At 45.1% G+C, this 20,238-nt stretch overlaps 1 protein-coding gene across 6 annotated transcripts in view; it reads right to left on the minus strand.

Annotated features, from left to right (window-relative positions):
- The window catches only part of MTARC1 (mitochondrial amidoxime reducing component 1), a 59,013-nt gene that overhangs the window by 22,822 nt on the left and 15,953 nt on the right, over positions 1–20,238 (minus strand). For 2 of the 6 annotated variants that reach the window (XM_003893087.3, XM_009187033.2), the window contains exons 5-7: positions 17,628–17,689; positions 17,467–17,538; positions 8,577–9,676 (exon numbers count right to left, since the gene is read on the minus strand). In XM_003893087.3, the coding sequence (XP_003893136.2) occupies positions 9,550–9,676; positions 17,467–17,538; positions 17,628–17,689 (261 nt within the window). In that variant the 3' untranslated portion in view covers positions 8,577–9,549. Of the gene's footprint in view, positions 1–8,576; positions 9,677–17,466; positions 17,539–17,627; positions 17,690–17,947; positions 17,986–20,238 lie in introns of those variants that run through there. The other 4 variants (XR_002517399.2, XM_021927043.2, XR_002517398.2 and 1 more) reach the window with 4 other exon arrangements.

The raw sequence follows: 20,238 nt of genomic DNA on the forward strand, positions 1-20,238 counted from the left end.
TCCTTTACATACCACTAAGAAGAATGTTAACATTAATGTGGGGTGAGTAGGGGTGATGGAAACTTGGTCTACAGAAAATCAAGTAAAAGTTTAGAACAGCTTAGAGCCTTTATAAAAATGAAAATTTCTAGGTTCCATTGCAGAACTACTAAATCAGGATATCTGAGAATCTACCCATGGTAGATTCTACCCATGGTTCACAGGTGATTCAAATACACACACCAGTCTTAAAGGTCCTTTCAGTATTTGGGACCCCCTTATTTGTTTCAAAACAAGATTGTAGGATCAAACTAGTTTCCGGATGAAGGTACTACCACTCTTTGAATTCATTCTTGCCAACTTATTTTGTAGCATTGCCAGAAGGCAAGAGCCTTGAGTTCTAATTCAAGCCCATCACCTGTAATGTGGACAAGTTACTTAACCTCCCCAAAGCTCAGTGACTTGCGTTATGCATTCAGAAGGAGAGTGATGATACGTAAGGAGCTTACAAAAGACTTTCACATCCATCCTATCTCACTGGGTCATCAGTAAGATCTAATCATGTAGAGTAGATGAAGGTGCACTGCAGGTCATGGCACTTTACAAATGCAAGGTACACTTAGAATATGGTCCTATTGGGTTTTGTTTGTGGGTTTTAGTTTTATTTTGTTTTGTTTTGAGATCAAAATATCTGCTTTATTTCTGATAAAAATTCCATTGCTTTTGTATTCCTAAACTGCATCCTCCAGCCCACGTTTTATCAATAATACTGAATCCCAATACTGAATTTATCTCCCCAGCCTTAGGCAAAACTGGAGAACTACAGGCATCTCCCAACTAGGGAAGGGTCTTTTCTATCAAAATCATCACTTGGACTAAAGGGTCCAGGGTCCTAGAACCTTGAAGGCAGCAAGAGCCCAAGTAGAAAAGAGAAGGAGAAAGAGCAGAGCTCAAACTCACTACTTCCAAATTTACCAATCAGATCTCCCCGAAACAAGAGAGTGTGAGGGGGCAGAGAGGGGCCAAGACTAAGGAATGTCTCTTCATTGGGATATATTAGGGATAAGTGTGATTATAACACATTTGTTATAGCTAAGTTATCTGTATCCCCAGATTCCTCAACTTTTTGTTCTTTGAGCCCATTGTGCTTACACATTATGCCCAGTCATATATATATATATAAAATAGGGATAGAATCTTCAGAGAGGGAATCAACTCCTACCCCCATCTCCAGTGTCACTTGCATGTAGATCTTTCTAGAAAGGTACTATTTTTGCCCCATAAGGTTCTGAGATGGGCCAGTACAGTACATTATGTTCTTCAAGGCCTTTCTGTAGTCAAGATAAAAATTGTCGATCCTTTTCTATTTTCCATCGCAAACTATGTCTAGACATCATACTGACCAACAGAACCTATCAGACTGTGCAGCAAAGTCAAGCTATATCACAAAGGTACCTCAACAATAAAATGACAATAAGATGCTCTAGATCTGAACATAAACCCCCTCAACACCAAATTACCAAGGAGTCTGTAGTACAAAATTAAATTCCAAGTTAAGAGCCAAAGAAGGCAAAATGAGAAATTAAAAATCTGAAGTTAAATTACCTCTCAAGTTCAAAAACATTACATTGCAATTTCTTATTCTTTTTGGTGTCAGCAAGAAGCATTCTGAATGGGCTACGTGGGGTTGGTGTTCTTTCAGCAGCAGTAGCCTAGTATGACTTTCCAGGAAGGGACTTTACAGTTGGGATTAATGCAACTGCAAGTCTCTGAAGTGTTGCACTCTTTTAAATTATTTTTTAATTGTGGTAAAATATACATAACATAAAATGTACCACCATAACTTCTTTTTTTATTCTTTTCAAGAAAGGGCCTCACTCTACCACCCAGGCTGGAGTGCAGTGGTGTGATCATAGCTCACTGTAACCCGTGAACTCCTTGGCTCAAGCTATTCACCCACCTCAGCCTTCCAAGTAGCTAGGGCTAAAGGCATGCACCACCATGCCTGGCTAATACTTTCATTTTTTGTAGACATAGGGTCTCCCTATGTTGCCCAGGCTGGTCTTGAACTCCTGACCTCAAGTGATCCTCTTGCCTTGGCCACCATAACCATTTTTTTTTAAGTGTACAGCTCAGGAGTATTAAGCACATTCACTTTGTTTTGCAACCAATCTCTGGAACTCTTTTCATCTTGCAAAACTGAATCTCTGTATCCATGAAACAACTACTCCTTATTCTCCATTCCCCCATCCACTGGCAACTAGCATTCTACTTTTTGTTTCTATTTTATATCTAGAACAGTGTGACTGCTCTAGGTACCTTATATTAGTGGAATCATATAGTATTTGTCTTTATATGACTAGCTTATTTCACTTAGCGTAATGTCCTCAGGGTTCATCCATGTTATAGCATGTGTCAGAATTTTGCTCCTTTTCAAGGCTGAATAATATTCCATTGTATGTATAGGCTACACTTTGTTTATCCATTCATCTCTCAGTGGACCTGGGCTGTTTCTATTTTTTTTTTTTTTTTTTTTTTTTTTTTTTGCTATTGTAAATAATGCTGCTATGAACATGGGTGCATGTACCTCACTTTTTAAACTGCTCAAGAAGTTCAAACAACACAGGAGATGATCACAGCACAAATTTAGAAAATAACCCAGTCCCAGATAATTTATCCAGGCAAAACTCATTCCTAAAGCCCAATATTTGGTGGTGTCAAAAACGACAGCAGATTCAGAAGGAAAAATTGCTTTACAAGATTCTTCAAAGGGAAAAAGGGTAAATGGTTTTAATTGAAGTGCTTTTCATTCATTGCCAGGTGACCATAATCCTTGGAGAGGCTAATTATGGCACTATTTTTTTTGTTTTGTTTGTTTTTTTACCATATCTGGGGGAAATGAACTCATTCCTGTAAACAGTCTGCTCTGACAGTAGCATTTGAGACATTGCTGCTTTAAATGCATTTTCATGGTTCAAAATAAAAGCACTATTAAAAAGTAGTTCTTCAATAAGGATTTATTTTCTCCCTAAGAAGCTTAAAATGTGGACACCACGAATAATGACCAAAGCTGCTGAGTATGGCATAACAAAGAGAAAACAAAGCACTCATCCTGTCCTCCAGATCATGCCCAGAACACTGTCTGCCGACATGTGGCTTGCCAACTGGAATGATGCAAATGTCAGACCCACATCTGTGGAAAGGGGGCTTGTCCCACAGGAAGCAAGCTATTGGGGAATGGGGAGAATGATATAATTAGAAATTTAAGACACAGTATAACTCAGAAAAATGTTGGCTGGGCAGCACATTGCTAAGACTTGAAATCTTTATTTTGTTCTCTTTTCAAAAGCCCTGTGAGCATAATGAGAAGAATATGGCTTTAAGAACTGAGATTCACCCCATCAGGCATTAATGGTGTCCAGAAACTATGTGAACAATCTTACTTGACATCCCCAAGACGTTTATATCTGTCCAGTGCAAAATCAGAGGGGGGAACATGTTAATTTTCTCAGCCTTTTGATAGCACATGTACAAGATCTCTTAGCCCCACAAAAAGCTCCAAATATATTCTCTAGGACTTCAACTGCCTTAAAATATAGACTTGCATTTATCTTGGCCATATTAACGAGATCTGTTTGACCAATACATTTATATTTATGATGACTAAGGGCAGATTATGGTTGTTAAAATTTGTCCTTGGGACATGAAAACACTCCTCTGTCATTAATACATTTTGTAATATAAACTATGATGTCAGGTCAACATAAAGGGTAAAAACGTTCCTAAAGTATGCACACATCATTTTTTAAAGCAATTGAGCCTAATGGAATAACAAAGGTCATCATAACAAACCATTACAGCCTTGGTCTTGGCAACTCTGGCCACAGAAGAACCTCCAAGAAACGATCATCATTTCTCCAATGTTATGGCATCCAGACGACAGGAATGGCTCGCAAATGAGTCATACGGGCTCAGATTCGCGGTAGCTATGTGAGCGCTGGACGATCAATTATTCATGTGTTTACAAAGAGCTTTCCTGGTTGATGTTAACCAGAGCTGCCTGCAACGAAGAGCTCTCCAGCTGTCCTCGGCCGTCCTGGGCCTCGGACTAACAAGCGGCTTTAATTGCTGGGCAGGTCATGTGGAAGGTACTCCTCCCCTAGACCCAGTAAATTCAATCTCTCTGAGACTTTATTAGGTGTAAAAATGTTAATCAGAAACAATTATGACAATAAGACTTTATTTACAGTACTCCCAGTAAATTCTAAAGAGGGAGACAGAGGTTAGACTTAACTTAGTTCTCACAGGGATCCACCAGGATTGGAGACTGACCAATACCAGGTCAGGGATTGGTAGAAGGCATAACAAATGCCAGGGAAGGGGAGGGACTAGGGGTTGTGGGTTTCACAAGGAAGGTAAGAGGAAGAGCAGTCTAGAATGCTCTCTGAAGGTAAAGGGGATGACTGAGGACCAGCAAGGGTGAATGCACTAGATTGGCCAACAAATAGTCAAATGTGAGTGAACTTGACCTGCCCATCAAAACTGGCCTTGGAAGAGGCTGAATGGGAAGTCACTTCTCAGTCCTTTTTGTTACTTTACACAATCTACAGCCTGTCCAGGAAGAATAACAATATAATTAAGGCAATTCTTCTCTCTGAGCCAGGCTATAGCGCATGGGAGCAGGTGCCCCACCACCCAATTCCTCAGCTGTGTTTGGAGGGACAGCAGGGTTATCGTCAGAGCTGTGGCCCAAGCCTCTTCCTTTGAAGAGAGTGTGGTCAGAGCAGACTAAGGGATGCCTAAGGGACTTTTTTATTATCCCAATTCCAAGAACATTTGTGGTACTGAGCCAGATTCTTCCTCTTGTTTGAAATTGGGTAACTTTAGATATCAGCATAATTCATTTATCCATTCAGAGAAAGTGGTTGAAGCAAACAATCTCTGTTCTTGCAGATAGCAAAGTACAGTAGTGCTTTGTGCAGACATAGGTAGAGTCAGGGCCATAGGACCCCTGAGGTAATTCTGCTTTATATGGTGGAAGGCAACACTAGTTGAGAGGAGTTGCAATAGAAAGGAAAAGCTAGGGCCAGGTGTGGTGGCTCACACCTGTAATCCCAGCACTTTGGGAGGCCGAGGCAGGCAGATCACGAGATCAAGAGATTGAGACCATCCTGAACAACATGGTGAAACTCTGTCTCTACTAAAAATACAAAAATTAGCTAGGTGTGGTGGTGTGCACCTATAGTCCCAGTGAGAGGTGAAGCCAGCTGGACTTCCTGGGTCGAGTGGGGACTTGGAAAACTTTTCCGTCTAGCTAGAGGATTGTAAATGCACCAATCAGCACTCTGTAAAATGGAACAATCAGCACTCTGTAAAATGGACCAATCAGCGCTCTGTAAAATGCAGCAATCAGCAGGACAAATAAGGGAATAAAAGGTGGCCACCCCAGCCAGCAGTGGCAACCCATTTGGGTCCCCTTCCATGCTGTGGAAACTTTGTTCTTTCGCTCTTCACAATAAATCTTGCTGCTGCTCATTTTGGGTCCATGGCACCTTTAAGAGTTGTAACACTCACTGCGAAGGTCCACAGCTTCATTCTTGAAATCAGCGAGACCAAGAACCCACCAGAGGAACCAACTCTGGACACACCAGCTACTTGGGAGGCTGAGGCAGGAGAATTGCTTGAACCTGGGAGGCGGAGGCTGCGGTGAGCTGAGATCGCACCACTGCACTCCAGCCTGGCAACAGAGTGAGACATTGTTGAGGGGAGGGGAGGGGAGGGGAGGGAGGGGAGGGAGGGGAGGGGAGGGAGGGGAGGAGGGAAGGGAAGGGAAGGGAAGGGAAGGGAAGGGAAGGGAAGGGAAGGGAAGGGAAGGGAAGGGAAGGGAGAGAAGCTAGCAGAAGAGAAACAGGGCACCCCTCCCTGTGAATGAAGCAACCTGGAGCACTTTCATCACAGGTATTGTTGTAATTTACATCACAGGTATTGCTGTAAGAGCAAGATTAGAGAGAGTCTGGGTTCCTTTCCTTCACCCTGATCCACCCTATCCATCCAAAAATGCACGTTTAGAAAATGAACCCAAAGAAAGAGAGTACTTCCCCCAAGGCCTACAACAGGAGAGCTGGTCTAAGACACTTTTCCACACCTCCTTTAACCTATCAAGTCCCAGTTCCATCCTTTTACCCCAGCAAGAGGGACAAGGGAGAGGACAAGGGGCAGTGTCCCAAGAGAGAACTCCTTCACATGGCAGAAACTTTTAACTCCTTCAGTCTTCCCATGAGTGCACCCCTCCTGCTAATTGGGACTCCTTGGCTTGCTGGCATTCTGCCTAGAGATCAGAGGATCATTTCTCAAAAGACAGTCAAAACCAGACTTTCGGGAAGGGCAGCATTAAACACAGATGCCTTCACGAAGGTCTCTCCAGAGCCTTCTGCCTCTGAAGAGAAGGGAGGCACAAAGGACTTTCCAAACTTATTGACCCATGAAATTGTTTTTAGGAGCATCCCTAAAGGCAAACTTTCAGAATTCCATGGACCAATAAAACACTGGGAAATGAAGTGTTAGGGTGTGGTAGCAACACTCCGATTATACCCACAAACAAGGTCTGGTCTGAGAGCTACTCTGTCACTTTCAAGGAACTTTAATGTATCTGTTCTCCACCATCATGGGTTGGTTTAATTTGATACACTCTCAGAATGCTGGGAGCACTTGCCTGGAGTTTCAGCCTGCCATCACTGTTAGTGACAGCCTCACAAATGGTTTTCCAAAGTCTCATTTGGCTAATCTAATTTACCTAACCTCCCCCATGCACTCTTACCAAATTGGCAGACCTCCACAAGCTCATCTCTTCACCCTGCCCTGTTATCAGTAACGGGAGAAGGAGAGGATGAGTATTTCTCCCTGTAGGACAACTGCCTAAATTCCATAAGCCCCCCACCAATTTCTTTCTGCCTTCGTGTGTATCAGTTGCTGCTCTGGTCTTTTGGTTGCAAGTTTCTAACATTTTCTGCAGAAGAGTCACAAAAGCAAGCCTTTAGGTAGCCCCTCTCGAGCCTGGCCCACATTGTCCTTTTCAAGACCTCCAGCTCCGAGTCTGTGATTCTTTATTGCGGCTGCAGCATAAGTTGCCACACAGAGAAGACGCCTACCGAGGGTGAATATTTTGGCCTGACCACAAACGTCTGTCATTCACTATTGTAAGATGTGAAAGTCTGGGATGGCCTACATTCCTGATCCTACATTTCAAGTGGAATAGTGTGCAAATGCTCAGTATCCAAAATAAATGGGACATCAGCTTTGTCTCTGGCATTAACCAACTCATTAAATATAAAATAAACACAAGTAAATGGCCTTTAAATCTCACTGACAGAAAGCTTGGCAACTACTCTGAGATTCTAGAGGTCACTGGAACTTCTCTCTTCAAACACGAATCTTCCTCACACTGTGAGGCACAGAAGGACAGGTCTGCCTCCTGTGGATTTCGGGGTGCTCCCTTCCATGTGGGAGCTGCCCTGCAGAGCTAGCTACCCCAAGAGCCTGTCCATGGAGAATGATGGTTACTGCCTGAAGTATGGCCTTTGGCACTGATCAGCCGCGGAGAAATGGCTGTTAGTTCTTACAAGTGATTAGAAATTCAGGACTAAGGCTTTCACTTGCCACTAATTATAAATACCTAGGAAGAGCCACCAAACCTGACCTTGGGTTTCTGATTGCTCTCTACCTATTGGCTATTCCCAGAGAGCCAATATTCACATGGTTTCCTAAATCCTGTGTACACTCACTCTCCCACGGGTTCCCCGGTCCCATTAGTAATGCTACTTGCTGAACACTTTGCTTTGTCTCAATCTGTCTCAACATCAACTGGACTTGTTGGGGAAGGTGATGGCTCAGGTTCTCTGGATAAATGATGTAATTATTCACCTCATGCCAAGCATACACAAAACAAATTGTAATAACTCTCCAACTGGAAAACAAGCACATGCACCTCTTTGCTCAGAACTTTACTTCAGACCTCAGCTAGATTTCAGCAATTACTGACCTCTTTTATAAAATCAAAGTGAAAAATGCACTGCTTTTGGTAAAAAGCATGTTGACTTGATAGTCCTTCAAAGGTGGGTGCTTGCCTGGGAGGCTATGGGTGAGCAGCTCCATTATGCAGAAGACGTAGCTGTGGTCAGGCATCAGAAGTATTGGCTTTGCCCATTCACCTCAGTCAGTTTTCTTTTTTTTCCGCCTTTTTCTTTCTTAGAGATAGGGTCTCACTCTGTCACTCAGGCTGGAGTGTAGTGGTGCAATCATAGCTCACTGCAGCCTCAACCTCCCGCTCCTGGGCTCAACCAATCCTTCTGCCTCATCCTCCCAAGTAGCCATAGCCAGGACCATAGGCATGCGCCACCACACCCAGTGCATTTTAAAAATTTTTTTGTAGAGACAAGGTCCCATTATATTGTCTGGGCTGGTCTCAAACTCCTGGGCTCAAGCCATCCTCTCACCTTGGACTTCCAAAGTGCTGGGATTATAGGCATGAGTCCCTGTGCCCAGCCTCAGTAAGCTTTCACAGTCTAACTTTGTGCCAAGAAGTTAGTAAGATCTGAAACTAGTCAAAGTAGCTTCCATTTACTCACAGTTTTAAAAACATTTTTCAAGTTCAGTCAACTTCCCAATACAATCAAAGGACAAAATGGCAATAAAAAATATACTTCATCAGATCTTAGAGTTATGCAATCAGTTAAAAAAGTAGATATTGGGTTTTAAACAACTGACATATGCTTTCCTTTTCCCCCTTTAAAGGTTTTCAGTATCCATTTGAAATCACTGAATCACTTTTCTTCTCCTCCACAGACTTCAGAACTTTTTCACCCAGAACTGGAGAAGGAGCACTCAGTCATTAGCTGAGGGGAATGGCAAGGATCCAGGGGTCCTCCGTGACTACACAACCACCCTCCTGAGCAGCTTTAGGAAATCCAATGCTGTCTGAGAAGCAGCGGGGCCAGATCCAGATCTATGGAAAATTAATATCTGAAGTGCTTCCTGAAGGTCACCTCAGTCTTTATGCCATTTCAAAAGCTAGCCCGGGGCTTAAGAAGAAAAGGGAAGTGACATTCCAGCCATATTTGGGGAGCTATTTAATTTTCATTGCATACCTCATGCACAAGGGTAATAACACATTCTAGGACATTCTTCTGGCCTACCCACTCTTCCTCTTTCTCTTCTTCTCTTTCCCTAATGAGTGGTAGTGACAGGATGGAAGTCTGCACTGTTGGTAGATAAATGGCAACGCAGGAGAAAGAACTATTCCATAATCAGTTAAACAGGGAGTTTTCAGAATCCTGTCTTGTCACCTAAGTGTCTTACTGAAAGCCTACTAAGTTATCAAGACTATATTTCTTTGCTTTGTGCACTGGGACATTGAAGCATTGAGACACGAGAAGTCCAAAAGAAGAAAAATGTGAAAATCACAAATTTAAAGAAAATGTTGAGGTCTCAGTTCTGAAACACCATGCTTCAAGTGTTGTCATTTTTGAGAACATTTTTTAAAGGCATCTAATATTCCAGGACATACAGTTCCCATTACTGGCCCAGCAGGTACACAGGGTCTCCCACTTTGATGGTCCCTGGGTTTTCCAGCACAAAATACTGCCCAAAGAGTGGTGATTTTCCATATAACTTTCGTTCTGAAGGGTCACACTGGCGATAACTGCAATAGGAAAAGATCATGATGAGTCACAGCCAAGCGGACGCAAGAGCTCAACCAGAACGTGGCTTCCATCCCACACAGGGCCTCCACATGCACAGCTTGAGAGGGCACCATCTCGTCAAAGCTCAACAGAACAACGCCTCCTGGAATAGGGCAGTGAACAGCCTGCCCAGCAAACAACTACAGAAGCATAAGCAATGGCCACATCCCCACATCTTTTCTCTACATTCATGTTCCCCCTTTCAGCATCAAGACATTAGATACTAGGCCGGGCGCAGTGGCTCACGCCCAGCACTTTGGGAGGCTGAGGCGGGCAGATCACAAGGTCAGGAGATCCTGGCTAACACAGTGAAACCCCGTCTCTACTAAAACTACAAAAAATTAGCCCGGTGTGGTGGCAGGCGCCTGTGATCCCAGCTACTCGGGAGGCTGAGGCAGGAGAATGCCATGCACCCAGGAGGTGGAGCTTGCAGTGAGCTGAGATTGTGCCACTGTGCTCCAACCTGGGCGACAGAGTGAAACTCCATCTCAAAAAACAAAAAAAAAATTAGATACTCAATGTGTCTAAACATGCTTTATCATCTTTCTTTGCCCTAGGCGTCTTTCCTCCTGTCTCCTCCATGTCTGTCACCTGAACCACTATCCTAGTCGTCACTTGGGCTGGGAGCCCATCCTTTACACCACTGTCCTCCCTTCCCACAGCCTGTCCACAGCTGACCAGTCCCAAGGTTCTTCCTGTACAACATTATTTGACTTGGCTTGCTTTTCCTCATTCCTACCATCACGATCTTACTTCCAGCATGCTCAGATTATCGTAATAACTTCTTAACCAATCTTTCTTCCTCGTTCTCTACCTGTTTTCAATTCATTGTTGACACTGCACTATATCACTGTTGTAATTGTATTCTGGTCTTATCATTCCTAGGCTCGCAAACCTTCCATGGCTCCCCAGTGCCTAAAGAATAACATTCCAACTATTCAGCCTGGTGTGTAGGGCTCTACCTGGCCCCAGCCTGCTTTTTCAAACCTGTTGCCATCTGCTCCTTACTTGCACCTCTGCAGCTCTCTGCTGGATTTCACCTTGCTCTGCATTTTACTGACTCGGTGAGCCCTCTGTGATTCCTGTGGGATGCCCCTCTTCCAGGTCCCCATGCTTTACAATTATACCTGCCTCAAGGCCCAACTCAAACACCACATCTCCCGGGAAGGAAGCCCAGGTTCCCCCAGCCACGAGTAATTCCCCTCCTCAATTCTCTTTGCCCCTCCAACACTCACATGTCTTGTCCTGTAATGTCAGGGCACAAGTTTGACTCTACAAGGCAGAGTCCCTGGAGAACAGGAACTGTGATTAATGCCCTTGTACTGCTCATGCCCAATGCTGGGCCTCCTACGTCGCCTGTGACCCAGCATTGTTTGCTGGCTGGATTAGTATGCTCACGAGTAAAACCCTCTGTCAGAGACAGTATAAATATGAATATTTTTGTCCAGTAGCAAATGAAAAAAGTCGCAGGGAGAGGGCACATGAGCAGACGTGTGGGACTCACATGGCAAGATTCCCTTACCTTCCCCGCTGGGAAGAAGTTAACCTTCAGTTTTTTATTTAATCTAACCCTAATTTTACATCATTTTTATATTTAAAACATTTTTAGATAAATCATTCATTTTATTCTGCCTTGCTTAAAAAAAAGTGACTGCAACAACTTGGTTCTAATGTTGTTCTTCAAATCAGAAACGGCAAAGGAGAAAACAGAGAGTCAAATCTAGAACCTCCTTCTGGAGACCCACAGTTCCTTCCCCAGACTGTAAACATCCTGTGGGCAGCATTGCGTCCACTCTGTTCTCTGTTGCATTCTCATGGCCTGGAACAGTGCCTCATACATATGCTGTAACCACTCAAAAAAAAATGTTGGTTGAACAATGAATGAACAAATGAATGAATGAATGAAAATGACGAGCTGCTGATGCAGGCTTCCCTGCCTTGCCAAGAGAATTTCCTCTCTCTGTAATCAGGTTTCTGCAATGCCTTTGGACCTGATAAACCAGACATCTCTCCTAGCCTGGCTCTCCTCTGTCAGCATGTGACACCCACGACATTCTGGGATCTATGTGTCAGAGGGTGACCTCTTCAGGAACAGGCGACACATCAGCTGCTTGTATGGCTTGGGATTTCCGTGGCTGCCAAGCTCTGTAGTCTAGAGTCCAGGCTCTCATTATCTTGGGGAGAAATTGAGAGTTGGAGTTCTGTGCACCACACATGGATAGTCTATAAGGAACTTTACACATGTTATCTCTTTTAATCCTTACAAACTGCCTATGTGCAAATTTGTCTTTTCTCCATTTTACAGTTAAGTCTCAGGGGAGTAACAGACTTGCCTGAGATCACAGATCTAAGGGATCCAGCTGGGGCCAGAGCCCAGGCCTGGCTGACTTCAGAGTCTGGTGGACTCTTCCCACCCAGGATGTAACCCTGCCTGGTCATCAACATCCTCCTGAGTACAACCGCCGGCCTGAGAAGAACTGAGGGGCCTCACAATATAGTCATCTACACCAATTTCTAGCCACTTACAGTTTTCACCTATCCCTTCCTGCCAACCACACACATACACACTCACTCTCTCACCAGGTAATGAGGAGCAGAGGACCATAAAGAGCGGCTGCCCCTCCCGGCACAGCCTCCCTAAACTGCACAGGTCGGGGTGAGGGAGTTGCTTTGTCAAAGTGCAGGTGTGGTCACCGGCTCACAGGTGGCGGTCCACTCCACTGTCTAGGAGTAGAAGCGGGAAGAGCTATGGGAGTGGAGAAGGGGTTCTCGGCGGGCCGGCCTGCCAGGGCTTTTCCTACAGCTGCCTGGTTTTGCTGCAGACTCTCACCGCCCCCTGCACCACCTCCTCCTGCTGCTGCGGCTGCTGCTGCTGCTGCTGAAGCCCGCCTCCAGGCTGTGTGAAGACTCAACGAGGTCACTAGCGGCCCCTACTGGCACTAAGAGGTATTGCAAGCAGTCTATGGATTCATGTGCACACCAAGTTCAACCGACTGAAAGAAAATAGTGTTTCATACATGGGTCTTCTACGATTTTTTTAATATATGACTTTTCATATATGTATTCCTGTTGGTATTAATAAATTAAAACTCATTTAAAATCTTCCTTAGTGCACTTTCTCCTTAAATGAATACGAAACATGACTATTCTAATGAGCAGGAAGCCCAAGACACTTTATTTAGCTTAAACCGAGGTCTCCATTATTTACAAGGTGCAATGTAAATGGAAACAGTTTGTTACCTTTAAAGTGCTGTGCACCACAGAGGGCTGCTCCTTGTTTACACTGCCTGGTCATACACTGGTCAACGTCCAGGCCATGACTCCAGGCAGAGTCTCTGGTCACTGCCCAGTCCCACCACTGGTGTTCATGGGACCATAAGTCACCAGGGGCAGAAGCCATTCCTGAGGCCTCATGACTGCCTATCTCTACGGCCAGGTTAAGACTTAAACAGCATTGTTAATCCCAACACTTTGGGAAGCCAAGGCAGACACGTCAGCTGAGGTCAGGACTTTCAGACCAGCCTGGTCAACATGGTGAAACCCTGTCTCTACTAAAAATACAAAAATTAGCCAGGCATAGTGGCGCATGCCTGTAATCCCAGCTACTTGGGAGGCCAAGGCATGAGAATTGCTTGAACCCTGGAGGCGGAGGTTGCAGGGAGCCGAGATTACTCCACTGCACTCCAGCCTGGGTGACAGAGTGAGACTCTGTCTCAAAAAATAAGTAAATAAATAAAATAAAATAAAATAAAATAAAATAAAATAAAAGAATTAGCATCGTGAACGTTCCCAGGAGAGGTGCCACACTGAACTTACAGAGGCTGGCTGTTGGGCAAGTTCGTGTTCGGTTTCATTTAAAGCAGCCTCTGAGTATAGGAAGAAGTGTGGTCAAGCTTCTCCTCCTCTCAGAAAGTGTCAAGTTTATAAATGGAGACTCTCAATGAACGCAGCTTACATGGTCATTGTGCACAGTATTCTATCACCTATAAAAATCCTATATCTTGCATTATTCCAGTCTACCAGAAGAAGTATTACAAGTCAAGTTTATACCAATAAAGAAACTGTGACTTGAAGAGCCTAAGCAACTTGCCAGTGTCACACCATTAGGAGGTGACAGAGCCAGGCAGGTGGAGGGTCTGTCTCCTCCCTTGGAGTTACCACTGCTATATCTTCTGTGTTTTGCTCAGCAGAGCACAGCCTGACACAAGTGGCTGCTGGCAAATATCATTGCAGTCACAATATTCGTGCATCCAGCAAAACATTTTTTTTTTTTTTGAGTCCCCATGCAGTAATTGTGCTATATTCTTTCCATTAGGGGCAAGATGTCATGGAAGCAACAATGGCAGACTCCAGCCATTCCTTCAACCATGGGGATTAGTGTGTACGTCACTTTCCCTTAAGAAAGAAAAGAAAAATTCCATTTTCCTATTTTCCTGTTAGCAGACAGGCCTCCACTGTGCCGCCCACTGTGAGCATTTTACAGACAAAGGCTCCCCTATGCCTCTGTATTTCTTTTTCTCGCACTGCTGTGCCATCCCGGGCTCTGCCTGTGGGTGACTAACATCAGGAGGCAGGGCTGGGCAGGCAGAGAGGTCTCCCAGCTGAGCGCTTGCATTCCAGAAGCAACCCCAGCCATGGGACCATGAGTACCCAGAGGCAGAAAGCGGTGTGGCTCTGAGCAACCTGCCCAACAGCGGAGAGGCTGCGGACACCACTGTTTGCTTCCCTTCCCATGATTTATGCGATGCGGCCAGGCCTTTCTCTTCCCGATTTATGACCACCTGTCTTGGGAAGAACATAAATTAAACATCCATGGCAATTTAAATCTCAGTAAGAGATAGGAGAAGACACCTAGGCTGGCCGCACTGTCTCCTGGGGTATTAGAAGCAATTAGGGCTGGATTGTTGGGCTGCACAAAGCCTGCAGAAGATCAGGGGGGTGTGCTGGCTCCTTACGCCCCCCGCCTTCCCACCCTCACTCTGTGTTTAGGGTCAATTATCCTCCTTCTATAAACACAGGCTCCCAATGGAGGAAGGGGGGCCCTGAAGATGCAGAGAACGAGCCCAAACACGTGAAGTGCTTTGCGGAGGCCGTTTCTGCAAGAGCATAAACCTTCTAAATCCAGAGGGAAGGATGCCCCACACCGAGCAACTGGGGGGAGGGAGAGAACAAGATGGACAAAAAAGGATGACAGCCAATTCCCCAAACCACTTGGCTGATTTACACAGAACCATCTATTTCTGTCTTGCCTCCCTTATTTTATAGGGAAGAACACTCAGGGCCTGAGTGGGGGTGGGGGCAGGAGCACAGCAGTTGGTGTGCTGCAGATCCTGGTCTCCTGACTCCCAGCCCAGGATCTTCCCTCTGGCCCTAGTAGCTCCTCTGTGGCCACGGAAAACAGGAAGACTGAGTTCTGGTTTGTTCTGATGGTGAGTGTGCACATTTCACAGAATAGCTATAACCCTGCTCTTCTCATCAATGTTCTGTCACACATAGTGACATTTCCCCCAAAATTTTACTATGAAAATTCTCAAACAGGCAATTGGTAAAATAATTTTACAGCAAATACCCATTTACTCACTGCTTGAATTCTGAGCTTAACACTTGACTATATATATATATATTCTTGACTATATTTATTCTTGACTATATATATATATGTGTGTGTGTGTATATATATATATAAAAAACACACTTGACTATATATATCTGTCATCCAAACTGGAGTGCAGTGGCACAGTCTCAGCTCACTACCACCTCCACCTCTCGGGTTCAAATGATTCTCCTGCCTCAGCCTCCCGAGTAGCTGCAACTACAAGTGACCGCCACCATGCCCAGCTAAGTTTTGTATTTTTAGTAGAGGCAGGGTTTCACTATGTTGCCCAGCCAGGTCTCGAACTCCTGACCTCAAGTGATCCACCAGCCTCAGCCTCCCAAAGTGCTGGGATTACAGGCATGAGCCATCGTGCCTGGCCTTGACTATACTTTCTTTATCACATATGTATCTATTCATCAATCCACTGTATTCTCTCAGGCTGGTCTGTAGCCCTCCTCTTTGAAAGTTGCTGTAAATCACACCCAACGCTGTTGGAGTCAGGTAGAGACCAGCCACTTGCTATCCACCTCAAAGATTCCTTGAGTCCCACAAACCCCCTTCTCCGTAACTCCCTCCACCCACCCTGTTTGACTTCCCTGCTGACCACTGTATCCCTGCCAGGTGGCTTAGGCCCTCAAGGCCACCTGCTAACCTTGCTGCAGCCTGGCCCACACCCTGGGACTCATCTCCTATAGGATGACAGGTGCTGGCCAGAGAACTCAGGCCATAGTCTCATGCTCAGGAGTGAGGTGACAGCAGGGATGACACCCCTCCAGCCCAGGGCTTCAGCTTGCCCAGAGAGGGGGTCAGATCTGGGACAGTAGAATTGTCAGGGAGGGATTGGGGCTGATCAAAGAAGACTGAATCGTTGGCCCCCAAAAAGGCATGAGGTTGGTGAAAAGTGGAAGGAAAGGGAGGCAGGGAGCCTCACGTTATAGAGAATGAGTCCTGCTCCACAAAGGCCAGTGCAACCTCTCTGTCATGCGCTCGTTCACGATGGTTTTGATACAAGATAGTCGCGTCTCAACTGCATTCCTTCTTCAAGGTTCCCAGGGCCCTCCCTTCTACAAGTTATACCTGGGGATGCCAAGTCAGGACCAAAGCCAAAGAAGAGTCTCAGGGACTGTAGAGATGAGGCCTGACACCTTGCCTGTAACTCAGTATTCAATGTCAAAGGAACCAATAAAGAGAAGCACCCTTAGTTCATTTTCAGTTTCAGCAATTTCCTGGGTCCCAAATTTGGCAGATAACAGCACTGAAGTGCTTGGATACTAAACTGTTATTGGTGTTGTTTTCACAAAAGTAATGCAGAGTAATTATAGAAAGTTTAGAGACTACATATAAGAATAACCCTTTTCCATAATTCTATCACTGAACCAAAACAGCATCTCCATTTTGCTTCATCTCCTTTCAGCCTTTTATCTACTCATGTGCATTTATGTTTTTTAAAAAGTAAAATCAAATAAAAATAAAAAGTAAATAGTGCTATTTTATAATCAACTTTGTAAAATCAACATGGCATCTTGACTATATATACAATTTAAAATGATTCTCGATACTGTGCCTTTCACTTAAAATTTACCCTTAAGAAATTTTAAAGTAAACATAAAAGTAGAATAGTGCAATAAACCTCCCCATAATTATCACTCAGATTCTATTTATGAAGATTGTGACACATTTTTAAAATGTACTCATCTATCCTTTTTTCTTTTTGCTAAAATAATATATAGCATATAGCAAGTTCCAGATGTCACATCACTTCACTCCTACACACATACTTCAAGCAGCGTCTCTAAAATATATTGACATTTCTAATATAACCACAATGCCACTAGGACACCTAGTACATTTTTTGGTATCATCTAATACTCAGCCCATAATAAAATTTGTCAAAATACATAAGCAATTTTTAAACATGATTTATTTGAATTATGATTTCTAAATGAAAGATAAAAGCATTTATTTAAGCACACATGTTGGTGCTCAAAACACCGGCGAATGTTTCCCAAATCATCTCTTTGATGGGACTCCCTTGAGCTTCAAGACTATGTGTGTGGTGTTTTCACTGCTTCCTCTTATAAACATTAAGCAACAAATATTGCTTCTGTTCCAGGCACCTAAACCCAAGGATGAGCCCCGTCTGCCCAGTCCTACCTCTTCAGTGTTTCCAGCGGCTCCTTCCTGCTCATGACGCCGGTGTCTGGGTCCACTGTGGTTAAAATGCATCTGGAGACACACACAGAACATCATAAGGGGGACAGAGCAGAGTGGCCTTATCCCCACCCCCACCCCACAGGGACAGGAAAGCGCCTTACCTGGAACAAGCCATCAACCTTTTCAGTTCCACGCCACCAATAAGAAGCTCGTCCCAAGAATCCTAGGAAACAAAGCGCAAACTCCCATGAGCACCTCCAGGCCCCGCCCCTGACACGTGTGTAGAGACTTCCCAGGAGCGCCCGCACCTAATGATGTCACCCACATCAGCGATGGCAGCCTTCTGTTCTCCCCCAGCCCTGCTCTGCCAAGCCATACCCACACACCTTCGCGTTCCCTCTCTCTGGCTTTCACATGCCAGTTCATTCCCCTGAGATGAGATTTCTCTCTCCTCTCACTTGTAACTGTCGTGGAAACTCACCTCGCTCAGGGAGGCTCCCTGATGATCCCACTTGACTCCTGGTGGGGGTTGGGGTGCACAAAGTGGATGGGGTGGGTGAAAGTGGGGAGGGGGACAGAAGGGGACATTACTCATTACTTCAGCTCGTATCAGATCCCTTCGTGCCTGCCTGAAGTTATATGGCTCAAGAGCCTGAAGTCATTGAGTACGTGCATGTCTCGCCGGCCAGATACGGACACATCAGGAGCAGGGCCAGCAGCCTCATTCCTCTTTGATTTTTGCTGGAGCGTTTACGAAGCACTGAAGCCAGGGGAGCTCTGCAGGCATTGCCTGTGGGCTGGGTCAGCGGAGCCTACTTTCCACGACAAACCGCATTAGTGGACCAGGGCCCTCCAATCTAGCGGCCGAGATAGGCCATCCATACATGGAATTCTAAAGATCAATATTCTGTTTTTAAATGCCAGAAATGTTCACAAAAAGCACTCCAAGGCAGCATGTTGTGTGTTGGTTTCACCGTGCAGGCAATACTTACTGTGGGGATTTAGAGGCACAGCTCTGCGGGCTGGTCTGGTTAGAGGAAGTTTTATGGAATAGGTAAGATAAGTGCTGAGTCTAAATGGGCAGAGAATTTGAGAGGCACAAAAGAAGGGTAAGGGGACTCCAGGCAGAGGGGACAGCAATAAGAAGGAAGGGCGCTGAGGAGGCAAAGTTCATTTCATTATAGTCCTGACCTTCTTACCCCCGGAGAGAATTGCCCGCCACATAAGGGCCAAAGGCAAAGACCTGGAGTTAGAAAGCAAACTGCCTTGTCCTTGGTTGATGATGAGCTGAGGGACAGAGTTTCAAGCTCAGAATTTTAACTCCAATAGTGTGTGTTATTCTTGATATATATGACACCGGGGTTTTGTTCTGTCATAAATCATAAAATGCGTCTCAGGTGCATATTTTCAACAGTCCAGAAAACTGGGCACAGCGGATTAGCACAGCCACAGCCTGTCCTGTGAACATTTCTCCACAAGGAGGCACTGTGGTCACAAAAAACACATAAAAAGAGTATAAAAGGAGAAAAATAAGAGTTCCACTTAGGAAATTGTTCTTATTAATTAAAGAAATATTTCCAGAGCCCCTTCTATGTCCAGTAAAAACTACTGGGGATTGAGTCATAAGCACTGATGAGCCCAGGAAAGTCTTCCTACAGCACCTGGAGGTGACCAGTTCAAACAGGACAAGCATGGCATGGGAGAGGCTCACAGCACACCATAGCTTCAGAGACGGGAGGGAGCTCTTTGAGGTCCTGCCATCACAGCAGGCTTCCCAGGGGAGAGGGCTTTTAATCCAGGCTTTCAGAGAATGTCAAGAGTTTTAAGTAGGGAAGGGAGTAAGAGTCTCAGTGACCAGGAGACATCAGTTTGCAGTTTGGACCTTTCATTGGTGATATGGTTTGGTTGTGTCCCCATCCAAATCTCATCTTGTATTGTAGCTCCCATAATCTCCATATGGCATGGGAGGGATCCAGTGGGAGATAATTGAATCATGGGGGCGGGTCTTTCCAGTGCTTTTCTTGTATTTTGTGATAGTGAATAAATCTCACAAGATCTGATGGTTTTATAAAGGGCAGTTCCCCTGCACGCATTCTCTCGCCTGCCACCATGTGAGACATGCCTTTGCTTCTCCTCTGACTTTTGCCATGATTGTGAGGCCTCCCCAGCCATGTGGAACTGAGTCCATTAAGCCTCTCTATCTTTATAAATTACCCAGTCTCGGGTATTTCTTCATAGCAGTATGAAAATGAACTAATACAGTTGGTAATAAAGGCTGGAAAAGCGGACTGTGGCAAGGTTACAGAGGAATGTAATGATTGAGTGGGAAGTGTGGACCTTTGTGACATGGAGAGCCACTAAAGGCTTCTGAGCAAGGCAGCAACACTGATGTTTTGTCACAAACTTTTAGAGAGGGAGAGATCACGCTGATCAGCTCTGGGAGGCTTGGCTGTGGCAATATTCAGGAGGGAGCACTTAGTGGTCCAAACTTAAGGTAACAAACGTTGGATCTGGCTGGTGGTTGAGAATAGAAAGCGGAGCCGATGTGGCTGGGGCTGGGAGGAACACAGCAGAGGGAGGAGCCAGGGCTGACTGTCACCCTCCCAGACTGGGTGAAAGAAAAAAATGAGCTGCCTGGATAGAAACAGTGAAGTCAACAGAAGGAGTTTGGGGACCAGGCACGGTGGCTCATGCCTGTAATCCTAGCACTTTGTGAGGCCAAGGCAGGTGGATCACCTGAGGTCAGGAGTTCGAGACCAGCCTGGCCAACAT

Source organism: Papio anubis, chromosome 1 (genome assembly GCF_008728515.1).
Source record: "Papio anubis isolate 15944 chromosome 1, Panubis1.0, whole genome shotgun sequence".
In the NCBI taxonomy this organism is placed as follows: Eukaryota; Metazoa; Chordata; class Mammalia; order Primates; family Cercopithecidae; genus Papio; species Papio anubis.